Below are 16,799 nucleotides of genomic sequence, written 5' to 3' on the forward strand. Positions count from 1 at the left end.
ATAATGCATTGATGTGTTCACACCATTAGAGTTGCTTTGACTCAATTCTTAGAGTTAAGCTCCCCCTAGATGTGAGATCCCCTTTTAGAGGGATGAACTAACCTTGGGTTTTGTCGATGATGACTTCATGTAGGTGTTGAAGATGTGGATGCACAAGGTTGATGTAGATCATTTGGAGCAATCCTTTGGAGTGAGTTGCACTTTCAACATACCTACATGGGTTAGTCCCACAAGGAACAAACAAGAATATCCATAGACATAGAGTGATGCACACACAAGATAATGTCCATGAAGTCACTAGGTTACCTTGTCCCTTGCCTTACCAACATGAGGGTTTGTGACTCCTTGAACTAGTGCAAGATGTGGAAGTTGATTGCACTTGTTGTTGCCAAAAAGATATGAGTGAAGAATGTTGGTGGAGTCACCCTCAAGAACTCTCTAGTTCTTCTTCTTCAGGATCCACATCATCTTGATGGGAATCCTTGGAGTTGTAGTTGTACTTGATGAAGTAGAACTTGACGTAGTCTTGGGAACCCACTTGACCAAAGCCTTAGGTGCTTCTTTAAATGCATCAGTCTCTTCTTGAAGCTTGTTCTTGCCTTTGTTCTTATGGTCTTGTGGTGGAAGATCATCTTGTGCTTGTGTTCCTTTGAAGGAAGTAGGATCATACTTCTCTTGTTGAGGAACAAACTTCATCTTGGGGTATTGATCTTCTTCCCACTCAACTCCATTGGCATTGAACTTTCGTTCAAAACCAACACCTTGATTTTTCCAGTGCCTTCCTTGCTTGCGTACAATTTCCTCGAATTGCTTACTCCCGGCAAGGCTCTTGTATACACCTTTCTCTATAATTCCCTTCAATAAGCTATTTTCTTGCTCAAGTGTAACTTGGCTAAGAGAATCATTAGTGGAATCAAGAGAACTACTAGAAGCAACAATATTGGATTTTGACATTATTATTGTTACTACTAGAGGAAGTATCTTTCTTGTACTTGTTACTAGACTTGACTTGAGGCATGTAAGTAGATAAGAGTAAACGCTTGGCAATGTAAGAAGAACTTTTCTTGCGGAGATCATCATTGGTTGCTTTTAAGAACTCATGCTCTTGCTCAAAATTGAGCTTTTCAAAGCGTAACTTCTCATGAGCCCTTAAAAGTTCTCGATGATCTTCGAAGATAGTTTCATGAGCCAACTTAAGAGTGTTTAGTTCTTTAGTTAGAAGCTCAATCTTCTCCTTATCATTGTCATTCGTTTTATCTTGATTAGAATGATTAATTGACGTTTCATCATAGTATTCATCACTAGAGTTGTCAACAAGTAGATCATCATCCACAAGCAAGTCATATTCATCACTATTGAAATCAACATACTCGGGATGTGTTACCTTTGGACCTTTGGCCACGAAGCATCTTCCAATTCCTTCATTTGGTGAGTCAAATATGTCGTAGGAGTTGGTTGACACAAGTGCTAGACCGGCAACACCTTCATCTTGAGTATATTCGGAGTCGGAGTGATAGCTTCTCTCGGAGTGATGGTCGGAGTCGGAACCGGATACCCATTCACCAACATGAGCTTGATGTCTTCATTTTGTGTAGCTCCTTGATGACTTGTCCTTCCTTTCTGAATCCTTGCTTCTCCGTGAGGGTCTTCGTTCATAACGATCATCTCTACTCCTCCTCTCTCTTGGTGGTGATTCTTCTCTTTTGCTTCTTCTTTTTGGAGAATCTTCTCTTCTTTTGTAGGGTGTCGTACACTCATTGGAATAGTGTCCGGGTCTCCCACAATTGTAGCAATTTCGCTCTCGACTAGAAGATCTTTTGTCATTGTAGGACCTTGACTTGGAGCTACTTTCTTTACTTCTACTCTTTTAGAATTTGTTGAAGTTCTTCACCATTAAGCTCAATTCTTCGTTGAAGGTTTGTTTCTCACTTGATGATGTGGGGGCTTCACATGAGGCTTTGTAAGCACCACTTGACTTGTTGTGAAGTTCCTCCTTATCCTTAAGTGACATCTCATGAGCAACAATTCTTCCAGTGACTTCTGTTGGCTTGAGATCTTTGTAGTTTGGCATCATTTGGATCAATGTGCACACGGTATCATACTTTCCATCCAATGCTCTTAGGATCTTCTTGATGATGAATCTGTCGGTCATCTCTTCACTCCCTAAGCCGGTAATCTCATTTGTGATAAGTGCAAGCCTAGAGTACATTTCAGTTACACCTTCACCATCCTTCATTTTGAACTTGTCAAGCTGACTTTGGAGCACATCCAACTTGGATTCCTTGACGGAGTCGGTACCTTCATGCATATCAATCAAAGTATCCCAAATTTCCTTTGCATTCTCAAGACGGCTGATTTTGTTGAATTCTTCGGGGCACAATCCGTTGAAGATGATATCACAAGCTTGACCGTTGTACTGCAGCATCTTCAATTCTTCCGCATTAGCTTCACGGTTCGGCTCTCTCCCATCAAAGAATTCACCTTGCAAGCCAATACAAATAATTGCCCAAACGGCAGGGTTATGTCCGAGAATATGCATTTTCATCTTATGCTTCCAACTAGCAAAATTAGTACCATCAAAGTAAGGACCTCTACGGTGATAATTTCCCTCACTAGACGCCATACTCTCCTAGGTTGTGAAACCAAGGCTATGACCATCAAAAGCTATGGAAATCAAAGCAAATAGAGACCAAAGCTCTGATACCACTTGTAAGACCTTGAAGTATGTCTAGAGGGGGGTGATTAGACTAATTGACCAATTAAAAACTTAGCCTTTTCCCAATTTTAGAGTTTGGCAGATTTTAGCTATCTTAGGACAAGTCAAGCAATCATCATACAATTCAAGCAAGCATGCAAAGAGTATATAGGCAGCGGAAAATAAAGCATGCAACTTGCAAGAAAGTAAAGGGAAGGGTTTGGAGGATTCAAGCTCAAGTGGAGACACGGATGTTTTTGGCGTGGTTCCGATAGGTGGTGCTCTCGTACATCCACGCTGATGGAGACTTCAACCCACGAAGGGTAACGGTTGCGCGAGTCCATGAAGGGCTCCACCCACGAAGGGTCCACGAAGAAGCAACCTTGTTTATCCCACCATGGCCGTCGCCCATGAAGGACTTGCCTCACTAGCGGTAGATCTTCATGAAGTAGGCGATCTCCTTTCCCTTACAAACTCCTTGGTTCAACTCCACAATCTTGTCGGAGGCTCCCAAGTGACACCTAGCCAATCTAGGAGACACCACTCTCCAAGAAGTAACAAATGGTGCGTTGATGATGAACTCCTTGCTCTTGTGCTTCAAATGATAGTCTCCCCAACACTCAACTCTCTCTCATAGGTTTTGGATCTGGTGGAAAGAAGATTTGAGTGGAAAGCAACTTGGGGAAGGCTAGAGATCAAGATTCATATGGTAGGAATGGAATATCTTGGCCTCAACACATGAGTAGGTGGTTCTCTCTCAGAAATGGTAAGTTGGAAGTGTAGGTTTGTTCTGATGTCTCTCTCCATGAATGAAGAGGAGGTGGAGAGGTATATATAGCCTCCACACAAAATCTAACTGTTACACACAATTTACCAAACTCGGTGGGACCGACTCATCAAACTCGGTCGGACTGATTCAGTAAACCTAGTGACCGTTAGGATTTTCAGTGGGACCGAAATGCAACTCGGTAAGACCGATATGGTTAGGGTTAGGGCATAACGTAATCTCGGTAAGACCGATTACACAATCTCGGTGAGACCGATTTTGGTAATTAGCTAACCAGAGAGTTGGTCAGGTAAACTCGGTGGGACCAATTTGCTCTTTTCGATGAGACCGAAATGTTACAAAAGGGAAACAGAGAGTTTACATTGCAATCTCGGTGGGACCGATCGCTCACTTCGGTTAGACCGAAACGTTAAGAAGTGAAACAGAGAGATTACAATCCCATCTCCGTGAGACCGAGATCCCTATCGGTAGGACCGATTTGCCTAGGGTTTGTGGCAGTGGCTATGACATTAGAACTCGGTGACACCGGATAGGAAGAATCGGTGTGACCTGTTTTGGCTTTAGGTTTAGGTCATTTGTGGATGTGGGAAAGTAGTTGAGGGTTTTTGGAGCATATCACCAAGCACATGAAGCAAGAGGCTCATTAAGCAACACCTCATACCTCCTTGATAGTATTGGCTTTTCCTATAGACTCAGTGTGATCTTGGATCACTAAAATGTAAAATGAAGAGTCTTGAGCTTTTGACCTTGAGCCAATCCTTTGTCATTAGTATTTTGAGGGATCCACTTTCATCACCCATGCCATGCCATTCATTGAGCTTTCCTGAAATAATAGTCTTGGAATAGCATTAGCTCAGTGAGCTATATGTTGTTATGAATTACCAAAACCACCTAGGGATAGTTGCACTTTCAGCTTCACTTATATCCTGTGAGTAAATTGTTGAATACATTTAATATCATGAAGTTGAAATTACATGTTCATATCATGGCTAGTGGTAGCTTCACATTGTGTTTAGAAAATGAGAGCTTTGAAGCTTGACAATCACAATATTGGTCATACAAGCAATTCACGAATAATTAGTATAAGGAAGAGAACTTTCACATGCAAATACACTATCTTGGAAATCTTTTGTGATTATGAGCTCCCATCAAAATATTATATGCCAAAATTGTTGATGTTGGACAAGGAAGACAACGTAATGTTTTATGTTTGTTTATATTCACATAGAAGTTATATTGTCATAGATCCTTCAACATGTGGTGCTTGCCCCCTATCTTTGCTAGCCAAAAATTCCACACCAAGTAGAGATACTACTTGTGCATCCTAAAACCCTTAAACCCAAATCTTATTTTCAAGAGTCCACTATACATACCTAAGGATTGAGCAAGATCCTTCAAGTAAGTTGTCATCGGTGCAATAAGGCAATAAAAATTGCTTCTAAAAGTGTTAGATAATTTAGTGTAAGAGAAAATTGAGCGTTTTACGAACTTGTGATGGAAAAGCAATAAAAGCGACAGACTGCATAATAAAGGTTGCTATCATAAGGGGCAATATAATGTGACGTTCTTTTGCACTAAGGGGTTGAGCATACAAACAAATAATCGCATGGTAACCTCTGCTTCCCTCTGCGAAGGGCCTATCCTTTACTTTTCAGTGTTTACTTTTATGGAAAGAGTCAAAGTTTTTCTTATTCCTTTTTATTTTTCTCTTTTGGCAAGCATCATGTGGTGAGGAAAGATCTAGGCACATATATCCAGTTGGATATGGGTAGCATGAGTTATTATTGTTGACATCACCCAAAGGTGAATACGTTGGGAGGCAAAATTATAAGCCCCTATCTTTCTATGTGTCCGGCTGAAATGTTTTGCTCATGTGTATGCAGTGAGTGTTAGCAATGATAGAAGACTATATGATGGTTGAGTATGTGGAGCTCTTACTTAGACTCTATTGAATAAGTTGAATTGCAATTGCTTGGTGACTGAGAACATAGGTTGTTGAGTTTTAAGAGAATCCATTGTTTGAACCTCAACATGTGAATTGGTTGCTACTATAACATGAGAAGTCTTATAAGAAAGAATTGATGTTATGATGCTAGAAAAGGTGATTGAAATTATCATTAATCAAACTTATGCACTTTGCTAGCATTGACACTTCATAAATTATTTCTTTTATCATTTACCTACTCGAGGACGAGTAGCAATTAAGCTCGGGGATGCAGAAACATCTCCAACGTATCTATAATTTATGAAGTATTCATGCATTTATTTTATCATTCTTGGGTGTTTTACAATCATTTTATAGCAACTTTATATCATTTTTTGGGACTAACCTATTGACCCAATGCCCAGTGCCAGTTGATGTTTTTTGCTTGCTTTTTACATCGCAGGAAATCAATATCAAACGGAGTCCAAACACCGCGTAACTTTTTGGAGATTTTTTCTAGACCAGAAGGAACCCAATGGGCGTGAGCTGCACCTAGGGGGTGCCCCAAGGGTGGCACAACCCGCCAGGGCGCGCCAGCTCCCCCTGGCGCACCCAGGTGAGTTGTGCCCACCTCGGTGGCCTCCCGCACCCCCTCTTTGCACTATAAATTCCCAAATATTCTGAAACCCTTCGGGGTAGCCCTAGATCAGAAGTTCCGCCGCTGCAAGGCCTCTGTATCCACGAGATTCAATCTAGATCCCATTTCGGCACCCTGCCGGAGGGGGGAATCATCACCGGTGGCCATCTTCATCATCCCGATAGCCACCATGAAGAGGACAGGTAGTCCACCCTCGGGGCTAAGAGTTTGTACCAGTAGCTATGCGTTTAATCTCTCTCTCTCTCTCTCTCTCTCGTGTTCTTGAGATGTCGCGATCTTGATGTATCGTGGGCTTTGTTAATATAGTCGGATCATATGGTGTTTTCCCCTCTCTATCTTGTTGTGATGAATTGAGTTTTTCCCTTTGGTATTTCATTGTTATAGGATTGAATACTTTTATGGATTTGAGAACACTTGATATATGTCTTGCAATTGAATACTCGTGATGACAATTGGGTATCGTATTGATTCACTTGACATATGTTTTGGCACTCAACTCGCGGATTTCCGCGGTGACATTGGGGTAATCTATGCATAGGGGTTGACGCACGTTCTCGTCGTTTGTTTCTCCAGTAGAAATCTTGGGGCACTCTTTGAAGTTCTTTGTGTTGGATTGAGTATAATGAATATGAATTTGCTTTGGTGTTATTTTAGTACGAGCTCTAGGATAGAACGAACGGAAAGAATAGCTTTGTGTTATTTTAGTACGAACTCTTGAATAGATCAAACAAAAAGAATAGCTTTGAGGTGCTCTCGTACCCTATAAACAATTTATTCTGATGTTCTCCGCTAGATAGGAACCTTGGAGTGATTCTTCATCGCATTATGAGGGATAATCATAAGATCCAACTATGTTAGCATTGTTGAGAGATTGCACTAGTGAAAGTATGCATCCTAGGCCTCATTTTCCATCATTGCAATATCGTTTGTGCTCCGTTTTACTATTTACTACCTTGCTGTTTTTTATTGTTCGCACTACAAAAACTCATATCTACTATCCATACTACACTTTTATCACCATCTCTTCGCCGAACTAGTGCACCTATACAATTTTCCATTGTATTGGGTGTGTTGGGGACACAAGAGATTTCTTGTATTTGGTTGCAGGGTCGTTTGAGAGAGACCATCTTCATCCTACATTTCTCACGGATTGATAAACCTTAGGTCATCCACTTGAGGGAAAATTGCCACTGTCCTACAAAACTCTGCGCTTGGAGGCCCAACACGTGTCTATAAGAATAAAGTTGTGTAGTAGACATCAGCGGCTATGATGGGCCGCCGCATGGCGCAAGGCCGCTGGGTCGGGGTGATGCAAGAGTCCCGGTCGGAGCAGGGCGGTGATGGCAGGCGTAGATCGACGGGCGGGCCGGCGCGTGAACGGAGGTGGTGAAGGGCCGCCACATGACCCGAGGCCGCCGGGTCAGGGTGACCGGCGGGTAGACGCGTGAACGACGGTCGTAAGGAGCCGCCTATTGTGCGAGGCCGCTGGGTCGGTGAAGAAGCCGGCCTGTCATGCCGGTGTTGGAGTAGAGGCGCACTGGGTCGACGGCGGTGGCGGGCAACGCAAACCGATCAAGCATAGATCAGAAAACTAAAAAGTAGACGCCGATCAAAGCGACCGGCGAGAAAGAGAGAAAACCCAGAGCAAGGGCTCGGGAAAAAGACTCTCTAGGGCCGCCGGTCAACACGACCGGCGGATGAACCCTAGGTACGGGCGGCGCGGCCCCCGACGGCGGTCATGTGGACCAACCGCCCCGGGGGCGGCGCGCGGGTGCGGAAGCGGTGGTGGCTAGGGTTTAGGATCAATTAGGCTGATACCATGTTATAAGCGAGAGGGAGGATTGATGGAATTGTTCATTGTATTGCTTGAGCCTCATGGGCATAATATATATATATATATATATATATATATATATATATATATATATATATATATATATATATATGAGTATAATTATCAACTTAGAGAACAAGACAAGGCAGGACAAGTCCTAGTCTATTTTATGTTTCCTAATAAATCAATATACTCAACAGGTGGGAACTTGTGATTGCTGGTTCAAATGTTGGACAAGAGTCCGTTGCATTTTTCTTTAGGGTTCGACAAGAGTCCGTTGCTGAATAGTTAAGATTTTATTATTTTGATGAGCCACATAGGACGAAGGAGTGGTGATCCGTAGGGTGTGATCCTATGAGCAATGGCCAGTTTAGGGAATAAGGGATCGAGGGTTTGGCCATATGAGTATACGTCATAGGAGTTATTTTTATTTATTGGAATAAGGGATTGGGTTTGGCCTTAGGGTTGGGTGTTCACCCAACATGTCAGTAGGAGTTATTTTATTTATTAATTTTTCTAGATATCCATTAGGTTACCCATGGACGCAGCTTCATACTCATGCCCCACCCATATACTCCTTCCGTTCCAAATTACTCGTCGTTGAAATGGATGTATCTAGAACTAAAATACATCTAGGTACATCCATACGTGCGACAAGTAATTCGGAACGAAGGGAGTACTATTTTGTGGGTGCGGATACCCATTACCCAAGGATATAAAATATTGTCAAGTCTTATTCATGCCCACTGTTTTTTCAGGTGGGGTACCTGTGGGTACCCGTGCCCTGGCAAAACTACCATCCCTATGTGTGGATAAGGATATGCTGAGCATGTCCCTCAAAAAAAAAAAGGATATGCTGAGCATGTGGGTGCTTTGAAAGAGCCGTGTGTGCGATTGATGCCCATCCAAAAGCAGCGCGAGCAGTTGATGTTTTTCATGGATCAGCTGGCCGAGGAGAAACGTTTCCCACACCCAGAGCTAAGGCGCTTACATAAAAAGGAAAACCAGTGCAATATTATATACATTTTTTTTGCAGGTAGTGCAATATTATACTTGTTAAAAGGTTTGCAATTGTGAACCAACCTGTGGTTGAGATGGTTAGGTGGACAGTGGTATCCCCAACCCACCAGGGTTCAAATCCTGGTACTCGCATTATTCCTAAATTTGGGTAGGGTATGCGTGTGTGCCTTCATAGGGGTGAGTCAAATCCTGGTACTCGCATTATTCCTGAATTTGGGGCATTATTCCTGAATTTGGGTAGGGTGTGCGTGTGTGCCTTCATAGGGGTGAGTCTATGCGCGTGTACATGAGCGCTTATGTCTGTACTGATGCTCAAAAAAAAGGTTTGCAATTGGCGCGATTTTTTCCTGTAAAATACAACCAACAATTACTAATTCAAAAATCAGAGTACTCCCTACGTCCCAAAATGTAAGACCTTTTTTTAACACTATCATAGTATCAAAAAACATGGGATGGAGGGAGTACATATTACTAAACAGTATAACAGGGCGAGCTGGGAGCCTCCACAAAGCTTTGGCATTGCTAGCCGTACGATCGCCTGTCTGGATATCTCTTGGGCTGCTGCTCCACGGAACTACCTACTTCACCTGTGGTTGATTGGGCCTGGATTGTTTCTTGGGCCGGTGGACTAGCTTAAGCAGACAAAGTGTATATGAAACACAAACATAAGTAGTTGTTTCCTAAATTTTGCTAAAAAAGTTGTTTCTCAAATAAAAAATTAGGTAGCTGCGTGTAAGTGGGGCATTATCTTCTGCCTTTGATAGCACCGTTGAGGCTCACAATCTTGTGAAAGTCGTGTCTTCTTTGTGGGTGGGCCATCTTGTCTGGCTAACATCTCCACCATCTATTATCTGTATTCCCCAAAACATTTTGCAATAGATGGTGGTTTTTTAAAAAAAAATGGTTGCTCGTGTTGGCGTCGCAAGCGCCACACAACATTGACGCCCCACTACCTAACTCCCTCACGTGCGCGTGGCAACAATGAGAAGGTCTACCAATATGGCAATCAAGCATCGCTAATTCTTTTTTAGGGGAAGTGACACTATTTTTTAAACAACGATAAAAGATTTGTCTCATCGATTAATTAAACAAAAAAGATTGCCCGGTTAATTTATCTTACCAATTGTGTTATTAACTATCATGTATGTTTTCTAAACCTATGTTACTTATTCATGTTTTTGTTTCCAAGATATCTTTCATAGACACTATCCATTTAAAAGCTGAGCAATCACTTGACTAATTCTATTTCCCGAGACAATCCCAATATTACATTTTTTTACCATTGTCTAATATACGGGTTAGTTCATGCAAGTTTAATTTCTATATTTTAATTTTAAAAAAAATACATGATATTTCATCATTCTATCATAAAATTGGCGGGCACAGCAACGCGCGCCATCATGGTCTAGTATTGAAAAAAAAAAGATACAACTTTCGCCATACTAAAAATAAGAAATCTTAAGGAATTATCTCTTCGTACACTGAAAATGATAAATGCTGCTATCTGCTCTCCTACTCATACTCCTGTTCTTTGAGCAGTGACTGAGAACATCAGCGAATTGAAATTCACTACATTATCCTGCGGAAGTGAACGTTTGGCTCTCGGGTGTAATTACACCCGATTATTTTTAAAACAATTAGTAATAATTTGTAAGAAAGTCAAAAAAATCTGAAACTTTTTGCAAACAAAGGAGATTTATTGTTGCACTCGTATAAAATCTTTAGTGAAGAAATGACTTTCATGTTGTTGTGGACGTAAAGAAAACAAATTTGTCGCTATATACAAGGTACTGTTCACGCTATATGTCCTGGGCAATTTGTCATTTTTGTCAGAGAATATTTCGGTACAAAATATTTTTGTACGACAGAAACGACAGCTCAAGTTTGTTGGGAAAAAGTTTTGGAACGTTTTGACCTTTTCTGATGTTTTAAAAATAAAATCAGTTATCAGGTGTAATTACCACCATGTTCAAAGGGTATTTTCCCCGATATGTATCTCTTCCACCAACGACTTTGCAAGTAAAAGCATGCATGGTTGGAACCTGAAACTGCCCGTTTTCTGCTCCTCTTATCGCAGCAGAATACAGTGCTGCTCTGTAAGATTTCTCCCGCGTCTGGAAACTGTGGAAACCAGGAGGCAGCAACGAAAAAGAATTCCATGTAGAGTGTTCGCGGCGGCCCGCTTCCTGTCTGCTAGCATCAATATCTTCCATTAGAGGAGTTTAGCTTCTAGTTCGTCAATGGCAGTCTTAGCTTGGCATCGATGAATGATTTTTATCTGTGCGTACGTTTGTTGGGGGTGGATCTGTAGCTCCATTAGTTCGGTGATGGAACAGTTTAGCTACTGCTCTTCTTTCACAGTCCTGTTTTAACAATAAAATGAAAAGAACCATATTAAGATTCTATGTGAACCTGTGTAGGCACGGATTACCATTGACGGTAATTATTATCAAGTATTCCCTCCGTCCGAAAAAGCTTGCCCCTCAAATGAATGTATCTAGCACCAAGTTAGTGCTAGATACATCCATTTGAGAGACAAGCTTGGGACAAGCTTTTTCTGACGGAGGGAGTTCGCATTAACTAAGATAAAATACAGCATATCAAGAGGAGCTCAGCCAGCAAAAGGAAGGCTCTACTCAGAACATTTATTACCTTAAACATATTTAGCTGAAAATATCTTCCAGCGTTCATTCTCCTGAGCTTCAAGTAAGTGTATGTAAAACTCAATTGATCACGTGACGTGAAACGGTTGATCTCATTGAACCAAAGGCATGAAAATAAATTAGACATTGGTGTATGGGCACGCACGATGAAAGAACCTTCGGGCACATCTGCACAATTGTTATAGACTTGATCAACTCATTTACTCATAGGAGAATTTTTATAAAGCATAAGTAAATGCTACTTACAACTCGGTAGAACAGGATCTTGGCCAGAGGCATTAAACTTCACAAGGCCGTCAGACTGGTAAAAGTAAAATTGCTCATCGATAGCAGTGTGATTATACTTGTTTAAGTGCTTGTTCTGAAGCACTTCCTCCCAGACACAGGTGCGATCATAGTGCGCTGAAATGGCATACTCTGCTTTCTTTCTCCATAAGAAATACTCAATTATAAGCATTGGATCAGCAATAAGACGCAATTTGCTGTCCAACCAGATTGAGTACCTAACAGGTAAAATGTGTTATGTTAGCCATGGAGAAAGAATGCATGCAGTGGCAATATATATAGGAAAATACATATATGTGCTAGTTAGAAGAAAACTATGAAAAACTACAAGATCCTAAACTACATTAGTACTCCCTCCGTACCATAATGTAAGACGTTTTTGTCACTACACTAGTGTCAAAAAACGTCTTACATTATGGACCAAGGGACTAGTTGATAAGATGAGATGCATCAGCAATCAACCAGTTAACAAGTACTCCCTTCGTCCGAAAATACTTGTCGGGGAAATGCATAAAAATGGATGTATCTAGAACTAAAATACATCTAGATACATCCATTCCTCCGACAAGTATTTTCGGACGGAGGGAGTAGTAACGAACTAACTCCGGGTGCTTTAGAATTTATATAATTTTATTCCGCAGGAGTATAGTGTACTATACAGATTCTCCATGCAACTAGATATTATGGACAAATACATCCTCAAAAAACTTACAAGGCAGATGGGAAGAGTCGGTGAGCCAGAAGTTTTGGCACCTTTCCTGCTCTCCGCATATCTTTGTAGGGTAAATTCTTAACTACAACAATTCTCCAAAGACCAATGGATCCATTTTCATCAGGGACGTGTCCTTCAGAGGAAAGGGTTGTCAACGTTAGCTCATCCAGGAACATGATGAAGCACACATTCTTCTTAGAGTATGAGCCAATCTGTGAGAGTTTTAAACTGGTAAATGATAATGTTTCTGAAACAGTGTAATAAATACCTATGATATAACTATGAAATTTGCAAAAGCATGCAATCACCATGAGATTGAAAAAACACAAAGAGATTGCCAAGGAGGAAATGATGGTGACTTGCCATTTTGCATCTGAAAAACATGGTACTTGTTAAGAATGCATGCACAAAAAAGGAATAAGAACATTACTTTGCTTTTAGTTGGTTTCCTTAAGTAATCAGAGCCTCCAAAAATGCATGATGACACCACCACACGGCAGGTAGCCATATAAACCCTGTCATGTTCATCCAAATCAAATCCACTACTAGGGTAACCCTCTGGACCATCTACAAAACCACAGTGAATACTTTGGTTCTTTGCATAATATGTTTCCTCTCTTTCCTGAAGACTCTGGTGCCCAGCAAACAATGGTTCAAAAAACCCATTACCAATCAAAAGTCCCTCATTCAAGATATACTTCAACAAAAACTGTGTAAAATTGTTGTAGTCAGCAGGCTCCACAAGATTGTCAACCGACGGCAAAAACTCAATTTCACAGGGCCCATCTGCAATATTACATTCTGTATGTAAGTTGACAACAAAAGTAACTATTATAGAACCGAGAAACATGCAAAAATTAATATCATTTACATGGTTCCATTTAGCAAATAAATAGGTTAGGAAATGCCTAGTGTCAGGCTTTGTGTCAAGTTAGAGCGATGAACAGCATTAATCAAGGTAGAAAATAAGAGAGTAGATACTTTGAATGTAGAATAATGAGATCTTATCAACATGTTTGTTCCAACTGAGTACATCTAAGATAAAAATTGGATAACAGATTTATCTTACAAAGGTTTAAAATGACAATGTTTTAGGAACTCGATGTTTAGAGAGTAGAGTCCAGAATATCTCTTACAACGCTTTTTCTTTCTTCCTTTGATGAAGGGTTCTGACTTGTCTATTGTCCTGACATAAAAGTAAATCTGATGATACCCGAAGGTATGCGCATATACACAAGTACATATTTACATATGGAAAATGGTAAATGTGCACTTACATAGAGGTATTTTCCTTGACCATGGTATTGCGTTTGTCTCTCTTATCCATTCCCTTTCCAACGTTCTCCCTGTTGATCGGACCTTGGTGTATTGCTGCATAGCAGAACGTTGTCGATTGGTGAGAAGTTTGATAACATTGTCAAGTGTCAACCAAAGATGCATGTGTCACTCTAACAAGTATCTGAGTTACACGAAGATTCTCGATAGCAGGGTTCAGAAAAAAAAAACTTCGTTACACAATTTGTTTTTCATAACAGAATTACTCAATTTTGTCACACTTAAATCACGTGATGAACAATGGATAGTTTCATAACCTGGTAAGTGACAACACAGAGAGGTGGAGACCACAGACCAGTTGCAATTTATTTCTTGCAATTAAGTACTCCATGTAGCACAGATTTCACCGCACTTAAGAGCTAGGCATGATACAAATATTTAGCAGGTCGTACATCTACGCCTCGACGAACAATAATCCCGTGAATTTTAGCTAATGGGAGGAAGGGAACATGGATGCCACGACAAACACTAAGACGAAAAAATCGGAGTCTGTTCACCTACATTGCAGCAAACTGCAGTTCTCCGGGGTGGTTGGGCAGGAGGAGAGCTTACCGTGGAAGGGGAGGCTGGCGTGGGAGGAGAAGGACAGGTAGGCGAGGGAGAGGAGCGCCAGGGCGAAGGTCGGGAGGAGGAGCAGGCGGCAACGGCGCCGCGGCCGTCGGGAATGGCGGCGGGGCCCGGCCGCCGCGAGCGGGCCGGATGTCGGCAGGCGGTACTCCTCCATGTGCCCCAGCGCGGCGCTCGTTCCGGCGGGTCGCGGCGGCGAAATCCCCTCCTGTGCGCGGCTGTTCCCGTGTCTTCCTCCCTGTTTCTCCCTATTTTGGGGGGGACGACAGTGTGCCCGATTTCCCGTCAACAGATATTTTCGGATACGATAATGTGCATGTAACTGATTGCCCTGATTTTCTTTTTGGAAAAGCTGTATGCTCTTATATGATTTGGCCTAATGTTTTTCTTTTCCGATCTTGCGGGGTTACAAATATGTGACAATTTATTTATTTTTGAAACGAAGGCAAAAGAATTGTCTCATATACTCCCTTCGTTCCATAATATATGAGCGTTTTTGACACTACACTAATGATGATGATGATCATGAAACTTCAGATCAAGTTGCTACTGAACTTTGTAAGTCAACCAGAGTAAAGATCCGCATCAGAGAGGTACGGTAATCCTATTCTGGATGTCATGTTACTTGACCATGATGAACCTACAAACTATGAGTAAGCGATGATGAGCCAAGATTCCGCAAAATGACTTAAGGCCATGAAACCTGAGATGGATCCATGTATGGGAACAAAGTATGGACTTTGATTGACTTGCCCGATGATCAGAAAGCCATCAAGAATAAATGGATCTTCAAGAAGAAGACTGACGCTGACGGTAATGTTACTGTCTATAAAGCTCGACTTATTGCAAAAAGTTTTCGACAAGTTCAAGGAGTTGACTATGATGAGACTTTCTCACCCTTAGCGATGCTTAAGTCTGTCCGGATCATGTTAGAAATTGCCGCATTTTATGATTATGAAATTTGGCAAATGGATGTAAAAACGGCATTCCTGAATGGATTTCTGGAAGAAGAGTTGTATACGATGCAACCCGAAGGTTTTATCGATCCAAAGGATATTAACAAAGTGTGCAAGCTCCAACGATCCATTTATGGACTGGTGCAAACCTTTCGGAGTTGGAATAAACGTTTTGATAGTGTGATCAAAGCACATTGTTTTATACAAACTTTTGGAGAAACCTGTATTTACAAGAAAGTGAGTGGGAGCTCTGTAGCATTTCTAATATTATATGTAGATGACATTGTTGATTGAAAATGATATAGAATTTCTGGATAACATAAAAGGATATCTGAATACAAGTTTTTCAATGAAAGACCTTGGTGAAGCTGCTTATATATTGGGCATCAAGATCTATAAGGATAGATCAAGACGCTTAATTGAAATTTCACAAAGCACATACCTTGATAAAGTTTTGAAGAAGTTCAAAATGGATCAAGCAAAGAAAGGGTTCTTGCCTGTGTTACAAGGTGTGAAGTTGAGTCAGACTCAATGCCCGACCACTGCAGAAGAGAGAGAGAAAATGAAAGTCATTCCCTATGCTTCAGCCATAGGTTCTATCATGTATGCAATGTTGTGTACCATACCTGATGTGTGCCTTACTATTAGTTTAGAAGGGATGTACCAAGAGTAATCCAGGAGTGGATCACTGGACAGCGGTCAAGAACATCCTGTAATACCTGAAAAGGACTAAGGATATGTTTCTCATTTATGGAGGTGACAAAGAGCTCGTCGTAAATGGTTACGTCAGTGCAAGCTTTGACACTGATCCGGATGACTCTAAGTCACAAACCGAATACATATTTATATTGAACGGTGGAGCTGTCAGTTGGTGCAGTTCTAAGCAGAGCGTCGTGGCGGGATCTACGTGTGAAGCAAAATACATAGCTGCTTCGGAAGCAGCAAATGAAGGAGTCTGGATGAAGGAGTTCATATCCGATCTAGGTGTCATACCTAGTGCATCGGGTCCAATGAAAATCTTTTGTGACAATACTAGAGCAATTGTCTTGGCAAAGGAATCCATATTTCACAAGAGAACCAAGCACATCAAGAGACCCTTCAATTCCATTCGTCGTCGAGTGTCAGAAGGGGACATAGAGATTTGTAAGATACATACAGATCTGAATGTTGCAGACCCGTTGACTAAGCCTCTCTCACGAGCAAAACATGATCGGCACCAAGACTCCATGGGTGTTAGAATCATTACAACGTAATCTAGATTATTGACTCTAGTGCAAGTGGGAGACTGAAGGAAATATGCCCTAGAGGCAATAATAAAGTTGTTATTTATATTTCCTTATATCATGATAAATGTTTATTATTC

At 41.3% G+C, this 16,799-nt stretch overlaps 1 protein-coding gene across 1 annotated transcript; it reads right to left on the reverse strand.

The window, feature by feature from the left end:
- Positions 1-10,801: 10,801 nt before the first annotated feature.
- LOC123138231 (probable hexosyltransferase MUCI70) lies at positions 10,802-14,768 on the reverse strand. The gene is made up of 8 exons (XM_044558162.1): positions 14,466-14,768; positions 13,856-13,949; positions 13,715-13,764; positions 13,009-13,364; positions 12,579-12,790; positions 11,828-12,084; positions 11,571-11,749; positions 10,802-11,281 (listed from the first exon to the last, which is right to left on the reverse strand). Exons 1-8 carry the CDS (start codon positions 14,635-14,637, stop codon positions 11,168-11,170), a joined length of 1,434 nt encoding a protein of 477 aa, XP_044414097.1. The 5' UTR covers positions 14,638-14,768; the 3' UTR covers positions 10,802-11,167.
- Positions 14,769-16,799: the final 2,031 nt, after the last annotated feature.

This window comes from Triticum aestivum, chromosome 6B (genome assembly GCF_018294505.1).
Source record: "Triticum aestivum cultivar Chinese Spring chromosome 6B, IWGSC CS RefSeq v2.1, whole genome shotgun sequence".
In the NCBI taxonomy this organism is placed as follows: Eukaryota; Viridiplantae; Streptophyta; class Magnoliopsida; order Poales; family Poaceae; genus Triticum; species Triticum aestivum.

What these genes read in the sequence shown, in the direction of transcription:
- LOC123138231 (XM_044558162.1), bottom strand. Translation starts at nt 14,637, where the DNA reads ATGGAGGAGTACCGCCTGCCGACATCCGGCCCGCTCGCGGCGGCCGGG. An exon ending in CGCCAGCCTCCCCTTCCACG is followed by an intron (nt 13,950 to 14,465) that starts GTAAGCTCTCCT and finishes TCTGCTATGCAG; the next exon opens with CAATACACCAAGGTCCGATC. An exon ending in GTCAAGGAAAATACCTCTAT is followed by an intron (nt 13,765 to 13,855) that starts GTAAGTGCACAT and finishes CTTTTATGTCAG; the next exon opens with GACAATAGACAAGTCAGAAC.